The sequence below is a fragment of the Alligator sinensis genome, unplaced genomic scaffold (genome assembly GCF_000455745.1).
Source record: "Alligator sinensis unplaced genomic scaffold, ASM45574v1 scaffold1139_1, whole genome shotgun sequence".
In the NCBI taxonomy this organism is placed as follows: domain Eukaryota; kingdom Metazoa; phylum Chordata; order Crocodylia; family Alligatoridae; genus Alligator; species Alligator sinensis.
In genome coordinates, this window is record NW_005842413.1 from 150,330 (window position 1) to 178,207 (window position 27,878).

General features: G+C 43.6%; 1 protein-coding gene across 2 annotated transcripts in view; it reads right to left on the reverse strand.

Moving 5' to 3' along the window:
* The window catches only part of TASP1 (taspase 1), a 158,213-nt gene that overhangs the window by 100,929 nt on the left and 29,406 nt on the right, over positions 1-27,878 (reverse strand). For both annotated transcript variants that reach the window (XM_025211563.1, XM_006030033.3), the window contains exons 7-8: positions 21,996-22,075; positions 5,970-6,076 (exon numbers count right to left, since the gene is read on the reverse strand). In XM_025211563.1, the coding sequence (XP_025067348.1) occupies positions 5,970-6,076; positions 21,996-22,075 (187 nt within the window). The remainder of the gene's footprint in view (positions 1-5,969; positions 6,077-21,995; positions 22,076-27,878) is intronic.

Here is a 27,878-nt window from a genome sequence, read left to right on the forward strand (position 1 = left end):
CATAGTTATTCACTCTTGAAACAAATCCTGGCTGAAGAAGGAAAACTAATCTCTGAGATTTTGTACCTGAAATTATAATGCATATTGACAAGCCAAAAAAAAATGGTGAGGTGTACGATGTGTACATAGATACATGAGTGGAGCCCCACCTCAAAAAAACTGTTTACAGCTCAAAGAGGAAACCCTTACTAGGGAGAGTCCATTCTCAGGAGGCAAGCTCCTAGGAGGAATCTCATATGGAGACTGATATTTTTCATTCCTTGAACCAAATGGGAGAGAGCCCATTTCTCTCTCAAATAATTTATAGCTAAGTAAATTGGATTAGTGGTCTATAAGCTCAGAAAGATGTAAATACTGTATAATTGTAAACCGGGGTAAAAATTGGCTTCACATGCATCTCTGGGGAGAAGTCATCTGCACAGTATACATATACTCCCCAAGAACAAAATTCAGAAAACAGATGGGCAAATAAGGTGAAGGAACATAAGGAGTACTGGGTGCTGGGTTGTACAGAGAGCCCAAGCCCTAGTATGATCTGGCCCTCCTGCAGGTAGAAGCTGGGAAAATCTGCAATACCTTTAACACAGAATCTCTCGAAAGGCCAAAAAATAAGTCTTGTACTGCAGATGATGTTTTTTTAAGTGAAGGCTGATTCTATGAAATACTCAAGGAATCTCAAGGAATCAGTTTTGCTCATTATGGTTTCTGTTCTGAGTGTGGACCAAGAACAGACAGAAAGAGCTATTATACTACCACCATCCAGCAGGAACAAAGTGCCTATCTGAAACAGACTTCAGCAGTTTCCCTGACTATGTGCAGTTATCCCAACCAAATATAAAAATGTAACACACGTCACTAACAAAATAAATTTCCAGCAGATTCTTCCTTCATCCTCTCCTACAACCACTCTCTAACATCACAACTGAGCTAAGAGAAAGGAAATGAGCCTTTGCATGTCCAAAATAGAAGACCTGTTCCAAAGGTCCAATATCTTGATAAATGTCAAGCCACTACCATTTGTCTTTTAAGAAATATTTTTGATTTGGTCCTCTCTATTGATCTAATTGTGGCAGCATGGTCAAACATCTGAGGATGAACTCAGAAGGTATAGGCAATCTAAGCTGCAAAACAGTTTTATTTTTTCCCCATGTGCATATTAAGCAACAATACAAATTCTGGACTATTTTCATGTTTAGCCAATTTAAACAATAGCCCCATCCATAGCACATTGTAACAATCTAATTTTGATATGACAGACACATGGATTATCAATTCAAAATTCAGTTAGGACTGATATTTGTGAGGTCTGAAGAAAAACCCCAGACCACTAAACCTAGTCTTTAAGGGCTCCTATACATGTGCAGGGATCCTGCTATGATGTGCTGCAATTCCATTTGATTAATTGAGTCACTGGACCATGGAAATTAATGAGCTCCAGCAGCCTTCAGTGTCATGTGCATCAACATCCCCGTGCTGAAAAATGGCGGTAGGGAATTTTAAAGCTCAGTCGACCAGCTTTAGTTAAAAACGCCCCACTGCCATTTTTCAGCACAGGGATGCTGATATGCGTGATGCTCTGGGTGCTTTTAATTAGTGGGGCTCTTGGAGCTGCGCTAACCCCCAGAGCCTGTGTATAAAATGCCCTAAATGATGGGTAAGAGATCACTTTTGGAATTTAAAAGCAACCCAAGATCTACCCTGCAACCCACCCAGCAGGTAAATCTGTGGGGAGGGAAAGCAAGGGGACAGATCGAAGCAGAGGGAGAAAAAATTATTTGGGGGTGCTCCCCCAGAAGGTAAGTCTGTGGTAGAAGGGGTGGGGCAGATAGGGGCCCCAGACCTGACCCCACTCTCTCACTCACTGCTGGGGCCATGATCTGCCCCTCTCCCCACAGCGGTGAAGTAGGGAGTGGGGCAGGGGTAGGACCTGCAGCTAGGTTGGGGCAGGACGGAGCCATCAGTGGCTCATCCGGGGGACATGGGGAAGGGGGGCATGCACCCCGGGAGGGCACGGGCGGCGTGTGCCCCCAGATCTGCACGCGGGGCAGGCTGCAGCTGTGGGCTGGGGCCGGGCGCTTCCCAGAGGGGGAGCTGGGCTGCTGGGAAGAGCCCAGCACATGATAGCACTGGGAGCGGTGCTACGGGGGGGGCTGCAGCCCCCGCCACCTCAAAGGCCCCTTCCAGTGCTGCCGCCGCCCTCCCCAGCACAGCTCGATGCAGCCTCACATGCCCAGCCCACAGCTGCAGTCCACCCCGCGCGCAGATCCAGGGGCATACGCTGCCCATGCACTCCTGGGGTGCATGCCCTGCCTCCCCACACCTGCCAGATGAGTCACTCATGGCTCCATCCTGCCCTGCCCTGGCTGCAGGGCCTGCCCCTGCTCCAGCCCCACCCCCTCCCTCACCACTGCTGGGGGGGGGGGAGCACATGCCCCCCAATCTGTGTGCAGGGCAAGGAGACTGTCACTGTGCGCTGGGCTTTGCGCCCCAGACTTTGTGCTCCAAGCTGCAACAGGGCTAGGGGCACAAAGCCCAGCACCCAGCAGCAGCAGTCTTGCCCCGTGCACAAATTGGAGGAACACAGGTTCCCCAAGCCTCTGCCAAGGTGCACGCAGTGGCGGGAGCCCCCCAGTGCACCCGGACAAGCCATCCAGGCTCTTACCCTCCCCTGACCTGGCCTAGCCCAGCCAGGGCCCCACTCACCCAGCCCAGCCCCAGCAGCAGGGGGTGCAGCTCAGCTCAGCCCCATGCATTTTGCTGCTCATATGTCCTGTCACTCTTGGACTGCATCCCAGCTGCTCCCGATCACAGAGCCTCTGACAGTCAACCTCTGACAGTCAAAATCAACTGTCAGGGGCTCCCCAATCTACCACTCCATCAGGATCAACCAGTTGATGACCACTGTTTTAAAACTACAATTATTAAAACTTTTATTTTTAACCAGAAGAATTACATGCACTTCTTATAGGTTGACCATTTTGTGCACTATAGAAAGTCACTTAGTTTTAGCCCAGGACAAAAGATTTATTTTCCCTTTGAGGGCTGCATGTGATTTTATTTAAAATTTACTCTCCTTGTATAAGAATAGTTAAAAGTAGACATTGTGGTTGCTTTCAGTCGACTCCCATGCTTGTTAACTATTTCCATAAGACTACTTTAGCTTTAATTTTAGGAACAATGAAGCAACTAAAATGTACCATCTATGCACATAATCTGAACAAAGAAGATTAATACATTTCTACAGGTATTCTTAACCCAATTCTTACCCCTAATGTTGCAATTTAACAGGATCTGGCTAAGCACACATAAATTTTTCAAGACTGTGAATGAGAAATGTCATCTATGATACAATACAAAAAAAACCAACTGAATCAATTTATATGCAATCAAGTCAGTTCCAGGAACATAAGGGACCAATGTTGGCTCACCCCAGCCTCAATGACCAGGTATTATTTACAGCTGGGTCAACCAGGGCTAGCTTTCAGCACAAGTTCAGAGCAAGTCTCAAATACACACCTGCAGATCCTTAGCAAGGCACCTTAAACCTATCACTATTACTCAAATGCCTTGTTTTAGTACAACTGTAAAAAAGCATGCAACAAAAAGCACACAGATTAGTAATAGGATCTTCTGCTATGCCCTACTACTAACAATCATTTCTAGTCACATTCAAAGCTAGGCTTTTGTGATTGATTTTTACAACGCACATGGCATTTTATACTAAAAGAATTTAACAGGAAGAAGATAAAAATTAAGTATCTAATATTTCCTTACACTTCTGGTCGCAACTCTCAGGATGACCATTCTGCCAACAAATTTGTATTCTATGGCTATCCTCAGAATGATTTACATCCTCCAACTCAAGAGAAACAATACCCCTTTATGAATGTATTTGATTAGTTCACATGTAAAAGGAGTGTAGTTCCTCAAACCACGTACCATCGAATGGGCATGTCATCGCACATATAATTCTGAAAAATGTGTATATCTATTTTAAACACCCCTGAAATGTCATAAAATGGCTTAACAAGTTATTATCTTCAAGGTACTCTTTTTCTCTGGTGTTCCATTACACAAGTTTCTAAAGAAAAACTTTCAAATAAACTGCAAAAATAATTTTAAAATATAATGAAGTTGTGCCTATAAAACTACTCTGTCACTGGTAGTCAAGGTCTAAATCTTATGTGCCATGCACAGCAGAATATTTAGATTTTCTGACAATTAACTGCATTTATTTCTAAAAATTTTCTTTTTTGTAATTCTACATTAGGGAGTCAACCGTTTGGCTGTATGTCATTATTGATTATGACTATGCTGTTCCTGGTCTACTGAAAGACACTCCAAGGGCTTCAGAACTGAAGATTACTTGCTGCTCTTAAATGTCATACTAAGAACCTGAAGCTACCTCACCCCAAACTCTACGTATTAGCTCTACTTCATCCTCAGGGCTGTCCGTCTTTAAGGACTGAATTCACTAATTAGTTCTCGGATTGAGTTACTTACCAAAAAGCAGAGCTCTCCTATTTGGTCACCTCCTCTACCTACAACCACTGGTTTCTGGATGCTTCCAATAAGCGCTGACACATGACTCTGGAACCCTTGAAATTTCAAATTGCAGGTTGGTAAGCTCATGCACTGGCACATGTCAAGCATTGACTTGCCCCTTATTACACGAATATCAATACTTTGCAGAGACCCTTCCCTCCCTCAGTTACATATTAATACCATAGAAAATGGAAGTTTAACAAGGTGTGTGAAAATCTGTAAGCAACAGGCACAGTTTATAACATCAGTTAATAACCCATTTTTTGTTATTTTTATATTCTTACAGATCCTCATCTCCTTGACAACTGGAAATTAGCACCCTTACAGAAGGCATCCCTGGTCAAAGTATATAACAGAAACTGACCCAATTTTTCTGCCTTGCTACTGCACACCACTTGCACCTGTACATTAAAAGTGCAAAATGTTACCATAAATTACTTTAAATTTATCCTTTTTTTTGCATAAGTGTAAGTGACTTCAGAAAATGGTGGAGAATCAAGCTACTAGAGTGTGGAGACCTGAACGACCAAGACCACCCTTAGACCCAAATAAAGTGCAAGAGTCCATTAAAAAAGAAAAAAGAAAAAGAGAAATACCCCAAAAGAATAGCCTTTTGCTCAACAGAATTTGCCTCATGTCCCAACAGATGTGTTTGATGAGATTACCTTGCCACTCTTTGTGACAGAACAACATAAGGAGTGAATTATACAGTCCACAGCCAATTGTTCTCTCATTTAGTACTGGAGAGATTAAGTATCCTTTTTTTTAGCCCGCTACAAATTGATACAACTATATACACAAATGCTTGGCAACAGTCATGGTGCTGAAATGACAACAATGGCTCTAAATTCAAACTAATGGGGAGGAGAATTGAGAGAGAGAGAGTTGAGAGAGATTTGTAGTAAAGGAGCATAAGTAATATGGGCCAGGTCAATGCTAGATGCATGCACAGATGCACATGTTTACCTACCTGATATTTCAAATTTCACCACCTCCAGGTCCACAGCACAGCATTCCCAGGAAACGTTAAAAAGTGGAAAACAGTGACAGAGATCCCTAGCTGGAGAAAATGTTTTAATAGATATTTATGTTTTGACATTTGTCACAGTTTCACTATAATGTAAAACAGTTTTTAAAAAAGGTCACATAAGATATTTATGTATACTACAAGATACAAAGTGTCATCTCTTTTCAGAGTTTGCTTCTTATATTGTAAACAGTGGGAATGTTTATTGGTATAGTTGTTACTAAAGACAATACAATTGTTATATTATACAGATACTAAGATAGCAAAAGACAAGTGATTTGTATAGCTGTATCAACTGTCATCTTACTTATAAAGTGAACATTTTTAAATTAAGAATTCAAAAACTGTCTGCATGTTAAGGATGACAAAAACATTTTTTAATGAAATACCTGCTCACCTTTTCACTTGATTGTCTTCTCTTCTTTAGCTGAATAAGATCCGTTTCCACCTTTTCTGCCAGCTCCAGCTTCCTCTTGTTCCTCTTAAAAGCTGCTAAACTGAACCCTAGGAAAGTATTTTAGAGGCATTTAACTAATGAAAAATTGTTTGCTCAACTAAATACTGGTTAGCGAAGCATTATACCTTGGGAGGTTTCTTCCCTCACACTATCAGCAACACTGGCTAACATTAATCTATAGATGGTTAGAAGTTTCAGTGTAACATGTTTTATATCTTAAGTATCCAAGATCAAAATAAAAAAGCACCATGGCTTCCACATGTGTTCAAAATGCCTTCATGTTTGGCTTACAAGTAGCAACTACACAGAAGATTAACATAAACAGCTTGTGTTAAAGTGATTGTTTTGGACTGCTGTCATGTAAATAGATACCAGGTTTGCTCACTTTGATATCTCTAAAATTAGGAAGGCTCTTTACTAATTTACTAACTTCACTAAATTTGAATCCACATAAAATGTAGGCAATATTTCTTTGCACTGTAATCCAAGACAGTCTGAAGATCAATGCATCTTGAATATGGAAAGATTTATTATTATGAACTGATTAACTACATATAAAAACTCTAAATTAACAAATAAAAATATGATGCTAAAAGACAGGAATATGGGTTACTCCCACTTATTTTTCAAAAAATAGCTGCCAAAATATTGACAAATATGCTTTTGTAGTTCTAGTTAGTTTTAACTCAATACCCTCTGACTGTTGTAATGTTTTCTTCGAAGCACAGACACAAAGAAAAAGAAGATTATCTTTTTACCACTTACCTAGCATTGGGAAGGTTAAACCCTGAAAACAGAGATTTTCCCAGGTAAAATCCCAAAGCCAGTCAAATTTAAGTGAATAAATTCCCTATTTCATAGATTCTTTTGAAGTATACCTTTCAACTAATATCTGAAAGACAACTCTTCATGTTTATTACTATTCACAAAAGCAGCATGCCATTTTAGGAGAGACTCTATACCCTGGAGCCAGTGGAACGAGTGGATAAATTCCCCAAAACTTGCATACACGTCTTTAACAAATGAATGGGGAAATTTGAGAGAGACTGACATTTTTTCTTCCATCTCAAAACTGCTTTCAAGTATGAAGAAGTGACCGTGATTTTTCAAGCTAGCACTTCCCTAAAAATTGTATACAAAGCTCTTATATAGGTTTAGAAATATGTTAAGCTACAGAAAGCCACAAGAAGAACCCACACTGCATCTAGAAGATAGTAAAAGAAGGTGCTTATTATATGAGCAAAAATGATTTAGTAGTAGAGACATGACACTTGACTGGGAAATAAATTACTCCTTTTACAGGTACAGTACAGATTGTAGTACAGACTGGGTTTTTTGGCTCATTTATCAATGTATTTAAAAAGCCACACACTTTTGAATTTAAGATCAGTTTGTTAACAAACAAGCTAGCTAGCTGACAAAGCCTTTTTCAACGAGGCATGTATCCAAGTTTAAGCAAGTGAGAAGTTCCACTGACAAGTCTAAGTGTTTTACTTGGAACTTAAATGTCTCAGGAGCAGTTAAGCTCTACAGACCTGCAATTTTAGGTCCAATGACTTTATGCAACTTCATCTGAAAACTGTGGTTCATTGGGAAAGTGGGAATTTCAGCCCTGAGCAGACAAGCACAAAGACCTAACCCACAAAGAGCACAGTCTATAAGGAACATTAATTGGCAATATAAGTGCAACATTGACGGTGTGACTTAGGATTTAATGGGTTTGGAGACTGAACTATTCACCTAAAAATTGTCACGTGAATTTTTGTCTGAAATCATAATATCAGTATAAGCCTTAAAGAGTGTCTGAGTGAGAAAATCCCCCATGCCTTGCGATCTTTAGCACCAATAAAGACCTTAAAGAGCAGCAGTATGCATTTAGTGATCAATCTAGCTTTTCTCACTTACAGAGAGACTACATAAAAGCAAGAGTTAAACCATAATGTTGCATCCTGAAACTGAAAACTGCAATGGTAGTAGGGGCTTTCAATAGCTAGCAGATATTAAGGCAGTAGTTTCAACCCTTCCCTGAAGCTTCTAGTCATCACTCCCCATAATACATCATGTGGTGCTACACTGGGTGGGTCAACTAAACATGCCATTCACACTAGACAGAAGTTAGATGCCAGTTATGATTCTGTAGTTGAGACTCAGTAGAAAATTACACAAAATAGCTATCCAGCCACCATCACTTACGAGCACAGCATATGCTTCCCAAAACCGTCCCATGATCCGGCATGGCCAGGGCCCCATTCACGGTGAATCGGGCCCTGGCCGGGCCAGCTCGTGGGGCAATTGGAGCCCAGCGGCTCCTCCAGAAGCGGCGTGGGGCAGGGGAGTCAAAGGGGGGGGGGGGCGCCACGTGGGCCCCCAATCTTTGCACAGGGCAGGAGCAGGCCACAGCTGGGCTCAGCTTCTGCTCCCTGCATCTGCACCTCACTGCTGGAACCATCCTGCCCGTTGTAGCAGGGAACACCAGGCCCACTCGCTGCTGCGTCCTGCTGCCCTGCTTCCCTCCCCCACGACCCAGCACGGCAGGAAGCAGAGAAGCCGAGCAGGAATCTCCTCACCCGCCGCTGCCCCAGTGGCACGCCTCCTGTGCATGGGGCTGCACTGAGGGCAGCAGTCCTCCCCCTCCCCTGGATGAGCCACCTACAGCCCCATCCTGCTCCCCACTGTGGCCCTAAGCCCCCGGCCCCAAGCACCACCCGGCTGGGCAGCAGCCCCAGTCCTGCCCAGCTGCCCCACTAAAGGGGCCTCAATCCTCCTCTCCCCCCACTTACCACCTTGTCTAGGGATGTGGGCAGGCGGCTCCTGCGACCACCAGGCTCGGATGGTCTCACGATCCAGCCTGGCCACGGCCCCGTTCAAATCTCTAACCCCATTTTTCCGCATAAACCTCTGGTTCTACCAACTGCGATTTTGCCAACCACAGGAACTTCCAAGAACTTAACCCCTGCAATTGGCGCGGGAAACCTGTAATTCATCCGTCTGATGTAGAAAGCAGGTGATGGCACATATGAGGTTGGTAAAGTTGCAGGTGAATGAACCTTCAGTGTTGTACTTCTTGTAATTACGTCCAGCCATGAGGTAGTCCTTAGCCATGTGGACACACGTTAGGCATTTGAGTCTGTTGAAAGGCCTGGTGACTCAGGTAGTACGGGAGTTCGTTAGTCTGTTGTTTGAGAAATACCTTTCGAGCTTGGGGCACTGCCTGTAAGTCAGGATAGGTTTGTCCAAACTGTGGGCTGTAAGTGACAACCAGGAGGTTTGTTGTCCCTGTCCTAGGCCAGATATTGTAGCAGGTTTGAGCAAGGTCTTAGTCCGGCTTTGTTGATTGACTAGCTAGTTTTGGGATTGTATTGTAATTGTAAGAATACCTGTTCTAAATCTTTAAAGTGTTTAGCCTGGTCAGTGGGGTCGGAGCAGATCCAGTCGTAACAGAGTTTGGCTGTAAACAATGAATGTACTGGTATGCTTAGGATGAAAGCTGGTGGCAAGAGGGTTGATCCGACAGGCAGTAGGTTTCTCATACAATGTGGTGGCGATATGGCCACTGCAAACCTTTACTGCAGTGTCCAGGCAATGAATTTGCTGTGTGCAGCATTCCAGAGTTAGTTTAATGGAGGGGTGGAAGTTATTAAGAAAATCTTGGTGAAATTTCTCTAGAGATTGCTTTGCATGTTTCCATATTATGAAGTCATTGATGAACCTGAGGTATACCAGGGGGGCGAGAGAGCAGCTGCAGAAGAAATGAACTTCAAGGTCTGTCATATATATGCTGGCATACTCAGTGGCCACACATGTGCCTATGGCAGTGCCAGACAAGGTTATTTGGGCAAATGTGATACATTTTATTCATAGGTGACGCATATTGGGGACATGTGCTCCCCCTGAGACTGAGATTGGCCCCCACCGGCCAGGGAGTGGAGGGTGCAGGTCAGTGCCCCCCCCTGAAATTCTGGGGGCACCGAGAGAAGCGCCAGCAGCACTTCCACCGGTGGCAGTGATGAGCCACTGGGGGACTCTCCCCCTCCGCCCTGTCAGCTGCTGGGGGACCCCCCCACCCTCAGTCAGCAATTGACTGCTGGGGGACCCCCAGCATCAGGAGGCACTAGTCGCCCATGCTTTTATTAGACCAACTAAATGGTTAGAAAAATTGCTCTTTGCAAGCTTTTGGATACAAACACCCTTCTTCAGAGGGTGAGGCAGTGCCATTTATTTAAGGACTCCCTCTACCTTCAAACCTGAAATAGATGCATGTAAGGATAAAGCAGGAAAGCTTATGAAGCAGTTTTCTTGTCAGGGTGAAGGTTCTTTATGGCTTGTAATCCATCCTTATGCAGGATGTTGGTATAGAGACTGATATCCATGGTAGCTAATATGGCATTTGTTGAAAACTTGTCAACAGAGCTCAGTTTCTTTACAAAATTTGTGGTGTCTTTTGAAAGCTACTGTATTCTTAAATTTCTCTCTCCTTCTTATACTCTCCTTTCTGCATGTCCTTTCACAACATCTGATAAAGCAAACTTGGGTTCACAAAAGCTTGTGCTCTCATATGTAATCTTATTTAGTTAGTCTAAAAGGTGCATATCTACCCTTCTTTCTTACAAGGACAGCCACAGCTTTCATTCACTTTTTATAGTATTCCCCCAGCATAACACACTTTTATCTTTTCAAATGAACCCATGACAATGAGATACAAGGGCCACTTTGAGCACAGCAGTTCTTTTTGGTGTTGTCCTGGCGAGATGTGCACAGCGGCGTACCCCAGGGGTCGGTACTTGAACCAGTACTTCAATATCTTCAGCAACAACCTGGATGAGGGGGTGAAAATGGCCAAGTTCGCAGACGACACCAAGATATGGGGTTGCGTGGACACACCTGCAGATAGGCTTCAGATACAAGAAGACCTAGACAGGCTGGCATGTTGGGCAGAACAGAACCAGATGAGGTTCAACATAGAGAAATGCAAAGTGCTGCATCTGGGAAGGAAGAACCCTCAGCACACCTACAGGCTGGGCATCGCTAACCTGACCAGCACTGCAAATGAAAGGGATCTGGGGGTAACAACAGACTTCAGCATGAATATGAGCTGGCAATGCGATGCAGTAGCCGCTAGGGCCAATAAAACTCTGGCATGCATCAATCGATGCATCTCCAGTAAATCCAAAGAAGTGATTCTCCCACTTTACTCCACATTGGTGCAGCCACAGCTGGAGTACTGCATCCAGTTCTGGGTGCTGCACTTCAACAAGGATGTACTAAAGCTCGAGAGGGTCCAGAGAAAGGCCACCTACATGATCAGGGACTTGCATGGCAAGCCATATGAGGAGACGCTGAGAGATCTCAGATTCTTCAGGTGAAAGAAAAGGCGGCTGAGAGGGGACCTGATTGCGGCTTACCGCTATATCAGAGGCGTACATCAGGGGCTCGGTGAACAACTGTTCACCAAGGAGCCCTGGGGGAAAACTAGAAACAATGGCCACAAACTCCTGGAAGATAGTTTCAGGCTGAACATTCAGAAATATCCTTTACAACTAGGGTGTCCAGACAATAGAACAAGCTCCTGCCAGAGGTGGTGCAATCATCTACCCTAGAGGTCTTCAAGAGAAGACCGGATGGTCACCTGGCTGGGGTCATCTGACACCAGATGTCTTTCCTGCTCATGCAAGGGGCTGGACCCAATGATCCTTCGGGGTCCCTTCCAGCCCTATGATTCTATGATTCACATGTTTTTCTGGAGGAAGGCTTTTTTTCTTCAGTGTGCACTCAGATACACTTCAGATACACTCAGGTATAAAAACAGCAAATATACCTGGTGTCACTGATGTTCCTAAGGTATAAGATTCGCTAGGATCTCTGGGATTGGTATTAATGTTCTCTGGTTGTGAAGCAGCCTAACACACCAGGAGGCTGTTTTCTTAGATTCCCATACACATATGCATGTTCACGCATGCCCATATATGTGTATATGCTTTTAATATATTTTTTAAAAGCAGCCTGTTGTAACAGGGAGAAAACACAGAATGATGTCTGCAAAAAAAAAAAATAATGGGGACTGGAAGTCGAGACAAATATTCTCTTGGTGTATTAGGCTGCTGTCACTGTCACCCCTTCTCTCATGGTTCCCCACCCTACATACCACAAGCCCTTCCCCATGCTCTCCCCCATACCACATGTCCCTTCCCCCTGTTTTCCCCATGCACCCTTTCCACCCATGCTCTTCCCTGTGCTACACTCCCCTCACTCCACATGTCCCTTCCTCTGGGCCTCCTCACTCTGCACATCCCTTTTCCCACAACTCCCCCGCTGCCCTTTCCTGCATGCTCCCCACCACACCACATGCCCCTTCCCAATGCTCTCCCAAGCATCCCCTCCCACCTGCCACAGAAGTCACCTTAGCGCCATCCAGAGCTGCAGCAGCTGCTTGCCTGGCCCACACTTGATTCCAAGGTGAGAGTTCCCCCACACCTGCCCCATGTACTACTATAAGTAAGGGTACATTTACTGAAGCACAGGAAGGTAAAGCTGCATGGCTTCAGCAAGCCACAAGTGACAGGAAAGGAACCCAGGTCTCTTGAAGCAGTCCAAATTCTCTCTAGTACTGCACATGGCTGCTAAGTGATTAGTAAGTGCTTCTCCCAGCTGCTATACACCTTATTTCAGAGAAAAGGAATTACAGTCATCTTGATGATAGGACATGTAGTTTCTGATGGGACTAGTTAAAAGTCACACACACAATTGCAAAATCTGGACAGTTTTATTACATGGTGGTTGCAGTAATTAAGTACACAGAAAGTGGTACAAGTCTTCCTTTCCCCACTCCCTCATCACTGCCCATAACACAGAGCTTCTTACCTTATAGTTCCTGACCTGCCTACCTTCTTCCCCGCCCATAGCATTAAGCCTAGAACAGATAAAAACTTGTTCCTTGATGTTCCTGACCTGTTGCTACACACAGACATAAAAGGAAACAGCTTAATAGGTCAAACAGTTCCCTATTTGTGTAGCTCAAGCTGTACATCAACACAAACCTTACATTTGCCTTGTGATCCTCAATCAGATCTCTTGTCAGTTGCCTGTGGTTTGAGTGTGCCCTGCCCCCTCCATAGCTGACATGTCCCTTTAACTTTGTATTATGTGCACTTAAACCAGCAACTTCTTTGTTGCAGGAAGGTTTTTCATGACAAATTTCATGCGTGGACAGGTATTCCTGGCCTGCCCCAAAGTGGTCTGCAATCCCTCCCTGACTTTTAAGAGGGAGGCAGGAAGGGGAGAGCAACCATGTCCATGACAGCCTGCCCAGCCATGAGCTGTCAGAAAGCGCTGCAAGGACCTTTCTTGAGGGCACAGCCATAGCCCTTGCAAACAGCAATGGCAGGGACTGAACAGGGGTAACTGAGGTTGCAACAAGGATGACTGAGCATACCTGAAAGCAGCAGCATCAGTGACTGATTGTGGGGGCAGAGACCCCAAAATCAAGTCCTGTCACTACAGGCGACTGCCAGGGAGCCCCATAGCCCTTTCTACCCAACACCAAGATTGACTGAGCATGCCTATAACCCAGTCCCCATGCTGCAGGCAGGCCCATTACCATGCTGTCAGGCAATGGAGCTGAGTGAGTTTATGAAATTGGCCTTTGCCCCCACATGACTTGGGGACAGCCCCAACACCGACAGGCTCCCTTGGGGAGGAGGGGTGTCAAGGAGCATCACACCTTTGGGCCAACTCTGTTACACTCCTGGAGTTGTGCATTCCACTTGTGTACAACCCAGAGCAATCTATTTTTTGTAGCAGTGCTACCCAACTAACATGCATCAGCAGCCTTTATGTAAGTTAACATGGCAGAGGCACACATGACCACAGCAACAAGTGGCTCCAGCTACATAAAGAGCAAGACACTGGGCTAACAGTCACCTGGCACCCACCCACGTTCCACCTCCCAATTTCCCCAATTCTTGCTCACTCCCTTGATCTGAGCTCCACAACTTCTTCCTTAATTTTCTGCCCATTCATAATTATTTCCCACTGGAATGCTGAATTCCCCTGTTCCCTCCTTCCTAGTTTCCCCTCTCTTCTAGAAAGCCCCACCCCTCAAGCATGCCCTTTCAGCACCAAGTACTAGGTGCATGGGTCATGCTCAGGTCTCCAAAGAGCGAGAGCACCACATCAAATTTTAGCACACATGGGAAGCTGGAAAGACTCCTCTAGTGATGGGGCTCCCGGAGTCATGGCTCAGGAGGGGGAGAAAGAGAAGCTAAATCCTGCACAAGGAAGGAGGACTAAAACCCTGCTGTAGGGGCAAGCACCACCCTCACTCCAGCATGAGGACAGGACGATAAGAGAATATAGAGCACTTGTCACTACAACACAAGTTTCCTATTCTCTTCTAAACTGTCTCTTCAATATCCTACCTCTCTTCTTACTCCCAGCCCGACCTGAACCACCAACTCCTTCCCTTCCATCCACTCAGTCCCAAAGCCTGTCCATCTTCTTCCCCACACAACACATACTCTTATATCCTACACTGTGCTCTCACAGGAAAAAAAACAAACAAACACAAAAACCAAAAAAAAAATCCCATGTACACAAACTGCATGCCCTCACAAAACGAAACAAAAAACCCTAAAATCAAACCCAATAGGTCGATTTTAGGAACGAGGCTACAGATTCTTCCTATTTTATCCATAGAACTTACTTGACATTTTCTGTGTGTAGGTCAGATTAGAAAGCCACAGCATTTTCCCATTTGGCTCACCTAACACCTGAGAATACTGGTTCTCTAGAAACTCTCTGATCCACTTTTTGCCCTGTAATCTATTTAGTTTGGCATATGCCAAAAACAGCTAAATCTGGTTTGAGTATATTTTCAACTTTGCTTTCCCCTTTCCCCAGAAGGGCAGTGGTGCCAACCAATAGCTTTGATAAATGTGCAGCAATGGAGACCATTTGGGGCATACTGAAGCCATGGTTTTTAACATTTAAGGTTCTGGTCCCCAGAGCTCTAAGGAATAAACAGCACAACCCACCAAAAACAGTTTTAAAAGTTGCTTTTGAGGGGTGGGCCCCATAAGAATCCATTGCTCAAGTAATCCCAAATTGGAGCAACTCACGCTACCATGGTGTGTCTATGAGGCACACCATGTTTCAAGCCAATTCAAATCACCCCATGAATTTTTGTATACTGAGTCAACCTGTACACAAAATTTCCATCCCTTTCTTCTCTTCTGCTCTTTTGAGCCTCATTTCCTTTGAGTCATTCCAATCTAGCTTCATTATCTGATTATTCATTCAATTTTTTTTTTTTGAAAATGCAGTTAAATAGTCATATCTGATTAACAACTACAACCACATAAATTTATAGCACTGCCAAGTCAAACTCTAAGTTCAGGGCAAAACTCAAACTGGAACCTTTCTGGTGCATAATTGAAGTATCCCATTACAAATATAAACCTTATGCATACTGATGTGTCTTTTGTAAGACGGTTTCTATACTGACATCAGCAACACAAAGACAAAATATATTTATGTTTATGGATTCAAGTTCAAAAGCAAACTATACATTCCATGTACTACTATAAGTAAGGGTACATTTTAAGTAATTTTACTTTAAACCTTTGCAAAACAGATCAGCCTCTGACCTATCATAGAGCACCCCCTGGCAGTCAGTTCCTGGAGTGGACTTTAAAAAGTACTGAAGAGGAGGATTCTGTAAATCTGCCCCTTGACCCTCCCCTTAAAAGCCTGCATTTAGTGTTACAGTTGGAGGGAGGAGAGTTACAAAGGAATATACTAGCAAATTAATTAACCCACATTGATTAAACTGATTTAGAACAGCAGTCTGCTGAGCAGCTGCTAAATAAATTGCACAGCTGAAAAACAGATGCAAATTAAAAATAGTCATGTTAAAGTCAAACTCAGCTTTGATATGCTATCCCACCTATGCTTGTACAGACTTCTAAAATGACAATTAAATCTCCTCGCCTGCCTCTTCCCTCCAACCACCCTCCTTTAAAAGGGACAGGAACACAGAAAGGAGGTAGCATTCAGCTTTAAGTTGTCCAAAATAATGAACCCCAGAACTATCTTCTCTAAAGCTGGGTTATGCAAGAAAACCGTCCTGCCCTTTAGAAACCCAGAGCAAAGTACTATTGTTTGGCTCTCCCTAGGGTGACTGCCTGCCTGCTTCTGCTAGCAGAGTCCTTCAGTGGATACTCTACAACTGCAATGATTTGGGTGTCCACAAAATACCCTAAAACTCAGTTTCCCCTTGAGCTAGCTTCTCATACCCCATTTAGACTGCACTTCGCTACACTGTAGTCTCAAAACAGTAAGCAAGCTGCGTATTATTACTGCTTCCAAGGGGACTTCACACAGCAAGCCAGAGTTCTGTCAGCGGGACACAAGCAGTGAACTGAGCTCTTTTACTCCATCCCTTATGGAAGGAAGTAAACTGAAACAATTAAAGATCTTTCTATTTGAGAGCCAATTTCACCCCCCGCCCCAGAGTTCGCTAAATCCATAAATACTCAAATTGTTAAAGCTAAATAAGCCCGACAAGCTCAACCACTTCTACTAATCAAATCCACAGATCTCTTTAAAAAAACAAACCCTTTTCATCCTAAATAATCCCACCAGACTACCATCTTCAGTTACCCTGAGATCACTTTAAATCATAGCGTGATGTGTACCACACTGCTAGTATTGACTGGATCAACAGTACGGCGGAAAACAGGAAAGGTGCTATGGCAGTCTATAAATGGAGTTAAAAATTGAGGTTTTAGATAGGGGAGCGAAAATGTGCAGAGGATTGGTATGTTAGCATAGTGGGGGGTGGCAAGAGGTACCCTTGGATTATGCTACAAAGATGAAGCAAGTGCAATGTCCAGACATACTGCAGGAGAAATGTGCCTGCATCATACAAATGGAAAGGTGTAGATTGGGACAAGGAGCCTGGTGTGACAGCTGAGGGGAAGAAGAGATGTGGGGACTCCGCACTGATGAGGGAAATGGAGGAAGACTGAAATCTAAAAAAGAGCCAGGGTGCAGGGAGAAAACCAGGACTGGCTAGGCAAAGAAAATGGAGAAAAGACTAAATGTGGTGTCCAAGGATGTGGCAAACCCAAGGGAAAGGGAAGGACTGGAACTGCTATGCAAGGAGACAAAGCCCGGAATGAAGACCCAAGAATGATTTAAGTCTAAACAGAAAGATTTGCAACCGCTGAACATGTTTCCCTTTGGAGTCTGGAAAGAAAAGCAAGATTCTCCCCACTTCTTTCCATTTCTCTCCTATGAACAAATAATTGTGAAATTCACTGGTCAAGTATATGTGCTCTACCACTTCTGTCCTGAGGCACACAAGTACAGAGTACTATGCCACTTGGGCCAAGGATTAAACCCCTCTGGCAAGTGCCTTAGATGTCAGTGATACCACATCTTAAATTCCACCCAACCACCCCATTAGCCTTTTAGAAGTTATACAAGAAAAACAACTAGATGAATAATTAAAAGCGTGCAAAAACAAGTACTTGGAGATTAGCAAATGCTAGAATTAATTCAGCCCCTTAAGTAAGTATCCCCTTAGGTTCCCTTGTTTGTGGATTTTAGGGAACATGTAAAAAAATCCCTGGGTTGAGCAGTAGGGGGATCAAGTTCTGTAGTTTTCATAGCAGATGGAAACGATGTGATAGTGGGGGGTTTCATGCTCCCTGAAATCCACAAACAAGGGAACGCAGGCAGACCTATCTTATCCAGCCACAGAACCCTCACTAAGGAAATATCAGGTTTCATTGAATCCACCCTAAAAACTCTTGTCACCCAAAGAGCAAGTTTTATCCAAGACACAACAGAGTTTCTACAAAAACTTAAAAACATAGACCACCTTTCCAGCAATATCCTCCAACCTACCATGGATGTTACTAGCTTGCATACCAACATCCCAGCCCAGATTGGCATCCAAGCCTGCCTTGCTACCTACAAGAGCAAGATGCAACTCAGAGCAGACCCAAAGATATTACTGAACTGATACATCCTCACACACAACTTCACTTTTAATAACCAACAGTTCCTCCAGACCATGGGCACAGCTATGGGCACCAAAATGGCCCCACAATATACCAACCTTTTTATGACTCACAGGGAAAAAGAATTCCTCAAGAACTGCACCATCAACCCCATGCTATACTTAAGACATATAGATGACATCATCCTCATTTGGACTGACAAGCTGCAATCTTCTGATTGATTTCCATCACAAATTCAATAATGATCACCCCTCCATCAGACTCTCTCTTGAAAACTCCAGCACCAACATTTCCTTTTTAGATACTACGGTCAATATCCAGAATGGTAAGACACAAACCACCATACACAAGAAACCCACAGACCAACATACAGATCTTCACAGAACCAGTAATCACCCTAAACACACCAAGAAAACTGTAATATACAGCCAAGTGATACCACTGAATTTGCACTAAGGAGAACACCTGTGATCATCACCTCGCAAATCTCAAAAGGGTTTCACTCAAGAAGGACACTCCTCCAGAGACAGATCACTTTTGAAAGAGCCATCCAGATACCATGTGAAGAACTGCTGCAGTCCAAGAAGAATAGCCCCATGAATCGCACACCATTAGTTACACCATACCATCCTTCCCTAGAACCTATATGGAAAATCCTCAAAACAACTGCAACTCATACTAGAAGAAGAAATTTTCTCAGAACCACTCTAGCCTTTAAACAAGCACCGAACCTTGCCAATCTCATCACCAGAAGCAAACTTCCTAAGGCCCAAAGCACACCGAATGGATCCAGACCACGCCAGGACAAGAAATGTAAACCCTGCCAACATATCTCCGCCACTCCCACAATCACTATACCACACAAGAGAACCATCACCATTCCTGGATTTTACACACCTGCACCTCCAGAAATGTAATACATCTCATCCAGTGCACTAAATGCCCAGATGGAAAATATGTACAAGAAACCAAACAACAACTATACACCAGAATGAATGCACACCAAAATCCATCAAAGCAGAAATACCCAATTACCTGTGGATGCAAACTTCTCACAAGACCACTCCCTCTCCAATCTCTCAGTTTTAATCCTCAAAGGGAATTTACAAAACACCTTTTGTAGACCAGCCTATGAACTTCACTTCACAAGTCTACTGGATACAAAAAATCATGGACTAAATATAGACACTGGATTTATGCAACATTATAACCTGCCTGACATCCAATAACCCCAGGTAACCTCTCTACGTTTTAATCAGCTACATTCCGTCACCTGGTCCACATTCCCTCCTTCCCCACTTACTGTCTCACACCTATCGTCTCCCATCGCCTCTGATCCTCACTGCCACACATTTGCATTTCCACAGACCTGCATTTTGCATATTGGCTTCTATTCCATCCAGGAGAGCACGAAACAACAGCAGACTCTCCCCATGCCTGAAGAAGGGTGTTTGTGCCCAAAAGCTTGCAAAGAACAATTTTTCCCACTCATTAGTTGGTCTAATAAAAAAATATTACATTTACCCAAAGAACCTTGTCTGCCTATGTCCTTAGACCAACACAGCTACAACCAACACCCCCATAGCATTAGATACTAGTACATTTTCCAGGACAGCTTTCACTGAATTCAGTTCTGTTGTGAACGCTTAGTATTTGAGCACTTGGGTACATCACGTCCTGGGGTCTCAAGCAGGGCAACCTGAAAACAAGCTACAAAAAGATCAGGGATCATCTGAAGAATTTCCTATAATTACTTGCCTAGCATTACAAAGAGCTCCAAGAGAAAGGCAAGGATACAAAGTAGGAGTGCTACTGACAATAGCCTCTTTCACGGTACAGCTCCAATCCATTCTCAGAGCAAGGCCATCCTGTGCACTAACTCCAGAAAGAATCCTGATTGGGGAACACAGGGATGACTATAATCCAGCAGTGCCTCAACTGCTGACCTACAGGCCAGAACCAACCCCCCAGCACCTTGATGTTTAGCCTACAGGGCTCTCCACTGATCTGTGGAGAACCCTGTGGGTAGTGCTCCTGTGTGATAGATCCAGTGTGCAGGGCAGCACAGGGACAGATACAGGCAGGCACACAGGGCTGGGTAGAGGAGCTGTGGGGCCCCAGAGCCTAATCCCCACATGCAGGGCCAGAGGGAGGCAGTATAGTGCCCCAGAGTCCCGATCCTCTTGCATGGAGCCTGGCAAAGGTAGCAGAGTCCCAGGGCCCCAATCCGTACACATTGGCTGGGCAAAAGCAGCATGGTTGATCCAGGTGCGGGGCCCAATCCTGCAGCATGGGGTCTGATCCAGCCCACAGACTCAGTCCATGCTACTCATTTGGCCCTTGTGTTCAAAAGGTTGAGCATAATCAAAGTCTGCGTTAAGACATACAAAGGGTACAAATTAAAAAGTATAAATGGGTAAATCTTGTTTCTGAGATCTTCTGGAGTGCTTGACTTTGCAACCTTAATAAACTGCTTTTGATATAGTCTGCTTTTCTAATCAGAAATATAGTAAGGGTATACTGAAGTGCCTTATGGAGTCCTGTCAAGGTTTTGCAACTGCTGGGCTAGTTTTCCTGAATTTCTTCAATGCATTTGCCAACTGCATTTTTAACCACAGGCACAAAGATCTGCTCTGAGCAGGGTTTTTAGAAGCTAAAATGCTAACCTATGTGAACCATGATTACTGCAACAGACCTGCCCTATCGTGGGAGAAATATTACAGGTAGAAAAAAAGTAATTATGAGAGATAGTGTAAAACAACAGACTCATGACACCCACTATTCAACACTTCCTACAGCTTTCAAAAAAAAAAAAACACAAAAAACAACCAGCAGTCAAGAACTGCTGTCTAATCTAGTGAAGGTCTTTTCAAAAAACTGGAAAAAAAAAACTGTTGGAATTTCAGTGTTTGAATCAAACACCACCTAGAGAATTATATTTCTCATGAATCTGTATGAAAGCTGGTACTATAAAGCATAAGGGTGATGATTTACCACTGTGTATCTACAACTTGAGACCAGAAACTTCTTCATATGTATATATATTAAGGGTTAGATTCACTAAAGGACCTCAAGCACCTAACTCACAGCCATCTGACCATAGCAGGGAAACCCAAAACCCTGTAGAACCACCTTAACTCCCTCTACAGTGTTCAGCATCTCACAATAGTGATCCAAAAAGCCACATGCAGAACAATAAGTTACTTGATTCTAGCCAACAAAAACACATTGAACAGAGGTATATCAAACCCCATTCATTTACAGAACTCTGGCACCCAACTCAGAGCTGTAAGAAGGTACCTCTCCATGTACTTGGGATCCAGAACCCAAAATATTCATCCATTCTTTCAAAGAAAGGAGCAAGTAAGCCGCTTTGCAAAATACAATAAAATAGGAACTGGTAATGCCTTTCTTTTATATAATAGCATAGTGTATTTCCCCCCACACTGCCATGAAACAGGAAGAGACCAGAGCTAAAATTCTCTCTCTCATTTCTGAATCTAGATCAGGCTTAGACAAAACTCTAAGAATTCAATATGTAAATTCTCTAGGTATGTAGCAGGGGCAGACATCAACCAGAAAGAGGTTTTTTGACTTAATTTTGGATATAGAGACCTCGGTTCCATCTAAATTCTACATAATATGTCAAAGTCCTTTATAATCTCCATCACCAAGAAATGAATTCATTTACATTATAAATCAATGCCAAAACAGATGTAGGCTAAATGGAGCTGAAATATTAGCTACAAAAACTTAGCTATTAAAGCATTCTACGGATTGCAACACCATTTAAAATATGCCAAAGTGTACCTTACCTACAATATATATCATAAGCTATATATTTAATATAAAAAAATGAAGTGATAAATACACTTCAAAATATGAAGCGCCATTTTAAATTGCTGTGTCCTGTTCCTCCTACTCGCATCACCAGTTTACTCACTTGTAGCCATGATACCTGGAGGACATGCTGGTATCCCATGATCAACTGCCCATCTGTAAGCTCCTTCACCAACTAAAAAACTAGGAAACACAGAAAAGGGAGTATGAACAAAAAACCCAAGAATATGTCCCCCTTCCCTTGCAATTTTTGCAGTTTGGTTAGGTTATTTTTTATTATTATTATTTGCAAATGACCTGCTCTTGACAGGAAGCCCCAACTATCATTCAGGCTGGCAGGTTTACTTAGCTTACTGTGAATACATGCAGCTCTGCATCAAGTACCCCCTATATCTTCTTCCCACCCCCACCACCCACACACTTGTATGAGTTACCAAATAGAACCATCTTTTACAGAAAATAAACACAGAGCACATTGCTCTCTAACCTTTTAAAGATTTTGAACAGCATACAAAAAGTAAATGGGGTTAAATGGCAAGGCATTTCCAATTAAATTGACACATACCATAAAAATCTGGTAAAGGGTTTGCTGCCCTTAACCTGGTAAATGTAGGTTTAAAGATTTAAGTTTTGTCCCAAAAGTCTGTCATAGTTCCATCAAATGTTTTGCAAAAAAAGCCAGGGCACTAAATCCACTGAAAGTTAAAAAGATTTGCAAAGTGCATTTAAATTTTGCTCAAATTGGTTTGTTTCACTAAATGGATTATAGTAGCAATACAGTATGCAGTGTCATGTCTGTGCATGTTAAAATTAGAATTAACAGGTTTCAGAAATGGAAATAGTCAAGTAAAATATTCCAGTTCATTACCAGTGTTATATGCATGTCTATAATACCCAGTAATTGCATGACACAGGTCAAGTTATGCACTGCAAAAATGTACATAGCCTAGAATGTCACTTCAACTCCCCACCCTAGTTTTTCCCTCTTTTCTATAAGGATATTACTATTACAACACCTTTATGAAGCAGGTTAGATTGAAGTTTTAAAATTTTACAATTGAGAAAGGAGGAGGAAAGGAAAAGGGAAAAGGAAAGACAAACTCTGGGATCTTGGCTGGTTGTTTTTTAAGCTATGTGGTAAATCAGAATTGCCCAAGAACAACACCATCAACTTTTGGCACGGGATAGCTTAACATTTGACTTCCACAGGTTTTATTGTCTTGCATTTTGAGACTATTTCAGCCCTTACAACTTTCAATAATGCAACCAAGGCAAGAAAGAAACACGAAAAGACAAAAAAAAAAAAAGTGTAACAAGTTACAGTACAGGTTAATCAGATATGTTCATTTGTTTGCTGGACAGCACCTGATAAATATTTACTGCTTAATATATACTAGAGAGTAAGTTAGCCGGCAATTCAGGAGAACTCACCCGTTTCCTTATTGCCTAACACCTCAAAAAAAAGTTTGACACTTAAGCAATAAAGTAAACAGAAGTGGAAGTTATTTTTCAGCAGTTTCCAGAGCCAAGTCCAAATAAGAGTCTCTCTCTTTAAAAAGGTAATATATACCTGCTATATTAGTGAAGTGCAGGACAGTACTATCTAGACTATGTAGTCAACAATACAACCCCAACAAGTGGCTGACTGAAATATCCCATCTACTATAGAATAAGTTACAGGCAAAGAGAACATGCTCAAGTACAGATTTCCCCTCGCTTTATGAGGGTTCTGTATGTGCAAATTTGTTCTTATGCAATGACCCTTTTAATACCAAAAATTCTTTATATGAGAGGTAAATTCACCCTTCTGCGATTGGTGTGGTGAAAGCCCGCAGTTAGCTGCTTTGTGCGATGCATTGTGGCAGTGACGCACACCAAAATATAGTCTCCTGTGTGGATCTGTGCTCCTCGCTCATTGTCTGCAACACGTGTTTCTGTAGTTGCCATCCCCATTATGATAGTGCCCTATGCATTGCTGAGTACCAAAATTGTCTTGTAAAATTGGTAGAAATGGGCCTGGGGGGCAGTACAATCGAGGCTGTGGAACGTATCCCTATTTGTTACATTGTAAAGGGGGTTCCCTTTATGAGAATTTGAGTTATGCACCGTTTTCCAGGAACACATGTACAGCATAAAGCGAGGGAAACCTCTAGTAGAGTAGTATGTATGGTCACTACAACAGCTGCGAAACAAACAAACAAAAAATACATTCTTAGGAGTTCTACGCTTCTTTTATGCACTTCTTGGAAATACAAGAGCTACTGCTTTACTTAAGAAGCAGATTAGGCCTCTAAGCATTCATGGCACATCAAAACTGATGCAGAAGAAAATAAGGTTACTTTTTTATTTTTTAAACTCCTGCTAGATTATGCCTTCAGGTGGATACTCACTCCTGAGTATCTGCTCCCTCATAAGAAACATCCAAAACCAATCTATCACGGAGGTGATGCACAATCATAAATTCACTGACCACTACTGGAACTTTTCATTTCCTCATTTTGAGAGGCACAGAGTGCATCCACACATGCAATTAATGTGCAGCAATAAACTCCAGTGCATATTGCACCCACGTGCCACACTTACACATGTGCCCAGGACCGCAGCACACTGAGCCAGGTCAGAGCAGCCCCAGCTGACAGGGGACCCAGGGAGGTCAGTCTATCAGCCCAGGCCTGCTCCAACCCGGCTCAACGTGCTGCAGAGGCGTTGGCTGGGACACGAAGGTGCTTCTGTGTGGACAGCCAACAGACAGCCCCCTACCCTAAAGCTCCCTTCTGCCCCAGCCAGCCCCATCAGAGTCTACATGTGCTGTTCCTCAGTAAAGAACTCCTCCACAGGCTAGTACTTGTGGGCGTGTGTAAACGAAACGGCGGCCCTAAATTGAAGCGGTGGGTTTTAAAACACACCACTTCAATTTAGGGCAGATTAAACCCCTGTGTTGTGCACACACCCCGCTGACTTACCTGCCTCTCCAGCAGGGAAGGGAGGGTGAGCTGCCAGTGGGCAGACCGGTTCCTGGGCTGCGGTAGGGCTGGTGCTTCCCTCTGAAGCCGGTCCCACCCCCAGGCAGCACCCGCCAGCAGGCACCTGGCTCAGGCAATTCCGGGGGTCATCACAGCCACAGGGGAAAGCACCAGGCCCCCGCACAGCTCAGGCAGGCAGGCTCCAGGGGTGAAGAGATCAAGCACACCGCTTTTCTTGGGCAAAGCCTACTTTCCCAGGCTGCTGCCAGGCTGCCTGCAGGGCTTCCTAGAGAGCCGCAGAGCTGCACAGAGCCCGGTGTTTCACTCCACGAAAACGTCTTGAAGGAGTTCTGGTTTGCTGCGCCCCAAGTCATTTAAGGCACGTTACACTGCTGAATTTCCTACAGCGGTTGGAATCAATGCACAATATGCCGCTGAGGTGTGCAAACACCAACACCATTAAAGAGGTGCAAAAATATTTAGCCCAATTTAAAGTGTCATGCACACATGCCCCTCATTTCAGCTATTAGATAAAAGTGCCAAAAAAGCCCCACTAAAGCACCAGATCTATACAGATATTGGGCAAGCCAGGTCCAACTAACATGCTGCCCCTTCTGGGCACGTGTTGGGCTCAGCGCAGGAGCGCGTGGGGATTAAAGTGCCTTCTTTTGTTTTTTAAACATCTCCAAGCAGCCTATTTGCCTAAACAGGACAAAGCAGAACATTAAACACACAATACATTCTAATCAATTACTCAAATATTTAAAACAGATGGACTGTAGACTCATCTAAAAGCCTTTCCCTTTCATCCCTGGTATGACATGATAACAATAATGGGCCATAAAAGGTCTCCCTGTGCTGAGTTAGGTCTGACTGTGACCTTCTGCAGAGTTGTTTCCATTTGTTCTTTCAAATTAGATTATCCCAGATGTTATTTTTCTACGTGTAGATGAGATTTAGGGGTCTTATTTTCAAAGGCTGCTCACATACAACTTCAGTCTACACCCTTTACAAAACCCGGTCTTTACAGTTTTGTCATTGGGATACAATATAGATAGTGTAAGCTCTTTTCTTGGAGTGTGGCTAGAATAGTAAGGTAGCCTACAGACACAAACTGTTAGCATCTTCAACTCTGGTTAGAGCCAAGCTCCTTCATATCTAGGGAACACTTAGGATCCTAGGAAAGTAAGCCTGGAAGGGATCTCACAAGGTCGTCTAGCCCTGGTCCCTGCTCAAGGCAGGATAATCTCTGACTAAACCATCCCAGACAAGCATTTATCCAACTTGCTTTTGAAAACTTCCAAGGATGGAGTTTCCAGTTTTTCTAGGTAGCCTGTTCCAATGTCTAACCATGCCCGTAGTCCAAGTTCCTCCTAATCTCCAACCTAATTTTCCCCTGCTGTAACTTGAGGCCATTGCTACTAGTCCTGACCCCTACAGCCCCAGAGAAAAGCCTCTCCCCATCCTCCCTGCAAGAACCCTTCAGGTATTTGAAGGCTGTTATCAAATCCCCGCCTCTGTCCTCTCTTCTCTACACTAAATAACCCTAGTTCTTTCAACCTTTCTTCACAAATCTTGCTCCCAGGCTCCTAATAATTTTTTGTCATTCAGCACTACACTCTTCCCAACCTATCCACATCCTTTTTCAAGTGTGCAACCCAAAACTGGACATGTTACTCCAGATGAAGTTTCATAAGTGCTGAACAGAGTGGAAGAAACACTTCCCTTGATTTGCAAATGAGAGTCCTGTTAAAACAACCCAGTATGCTGTTGTCTTCTTTTTAAAACAAGAGCATTCTAGTTGACCCATATTCAGTTTATGGTCTACTATAACCCCAGATCCTTCTCTGCAGAACTGCAACCTAGCCAGTTATTCCCCAGTCTGTATTTGTGAGTCCAATTATTTCATCTCAAGTGCAGAACTTGGCAGTTGTTCTTGTTGAATCTCACCTGACTGATTGTAACCATTTCTCCAGTCCCTCCACATCATTCTGGATCCTATGCTTACGCTCTGGAGCATTTGCAACTCCACCCAACTTGGAGTCATCCACAAATTTGCTAAACAAGCACTCAGTCGCATCATCCAATAATTAATGAAGACATTAAACAATACCAGATCCAGGACAGACCCGCTAGGGAACCACACTTGATACCTTCTCCCAACTAGACGTGAAGTCATTGATATCTACTGTCACTGAGTACAATAATGACATTAAGTAATTGAGTACAATGATCCCCCAACTTACGTATCCAAGTTACAGTAGTTTCATCTGGTCTGTACTTCCTAAGCTTGTTAATAAAACTATCACAAGAGACAGGTGTCAAAACCCTTGCTAAAGTCAAGGTATAATCAATCTACTGCTATCCCCACATCCACAAAGCCTATCAATTTATCATAGAAGAAAATCAGGTTGGTCAATCATGACTTGCTCTTAGTGAATCCATGCTGGCTGTTCCTGTTAACCTTGTTCTCCTTCAGGTGTTTCACAATGGATTCCTTGAAGACCTGCTCTATGATCTTTCCAGGTATTGAGGTCAGGCTGACTGGTCTATAATACCCTACATCTTCCTTCTTCCCTTTCTTAAAGATAGGCACTATATTTGCCCCTTTTCAATCACCTAAAACCTCACTCGACCTCCACAAGATCTCAGTGAGGATAGCCAAGAACTCTAAAAGGACCTGTCAATTCTTTCAGTATCCTGGGATGCATCTCATCCATCCCTACCAATCTGAACACATCTAGCTTTTCCAAGTACCTAACTCAGTAGTGCTCAAGCTTTTTGTCCACAGGATCAGAGGGGTGGTTCCTGGTCCCTCCGCAGGCCAGATCGGGCTGGTGGACCAAATTCAGTGCCCAGGCATGCACGGAGAGCCCCATCTAGTTCTGTGGAGGAGGGCAGGGAGCAAAAGGAGGCTTGGCCTTAGCCCAATCTGGCCCAGAGTTGGGGAGGCAGAGAAGGAGCTGCTCCAGCCCCAACCTGGCCCCATAAAGAGAGAAGGAATGCCCTGGGCCTGTAGGAGG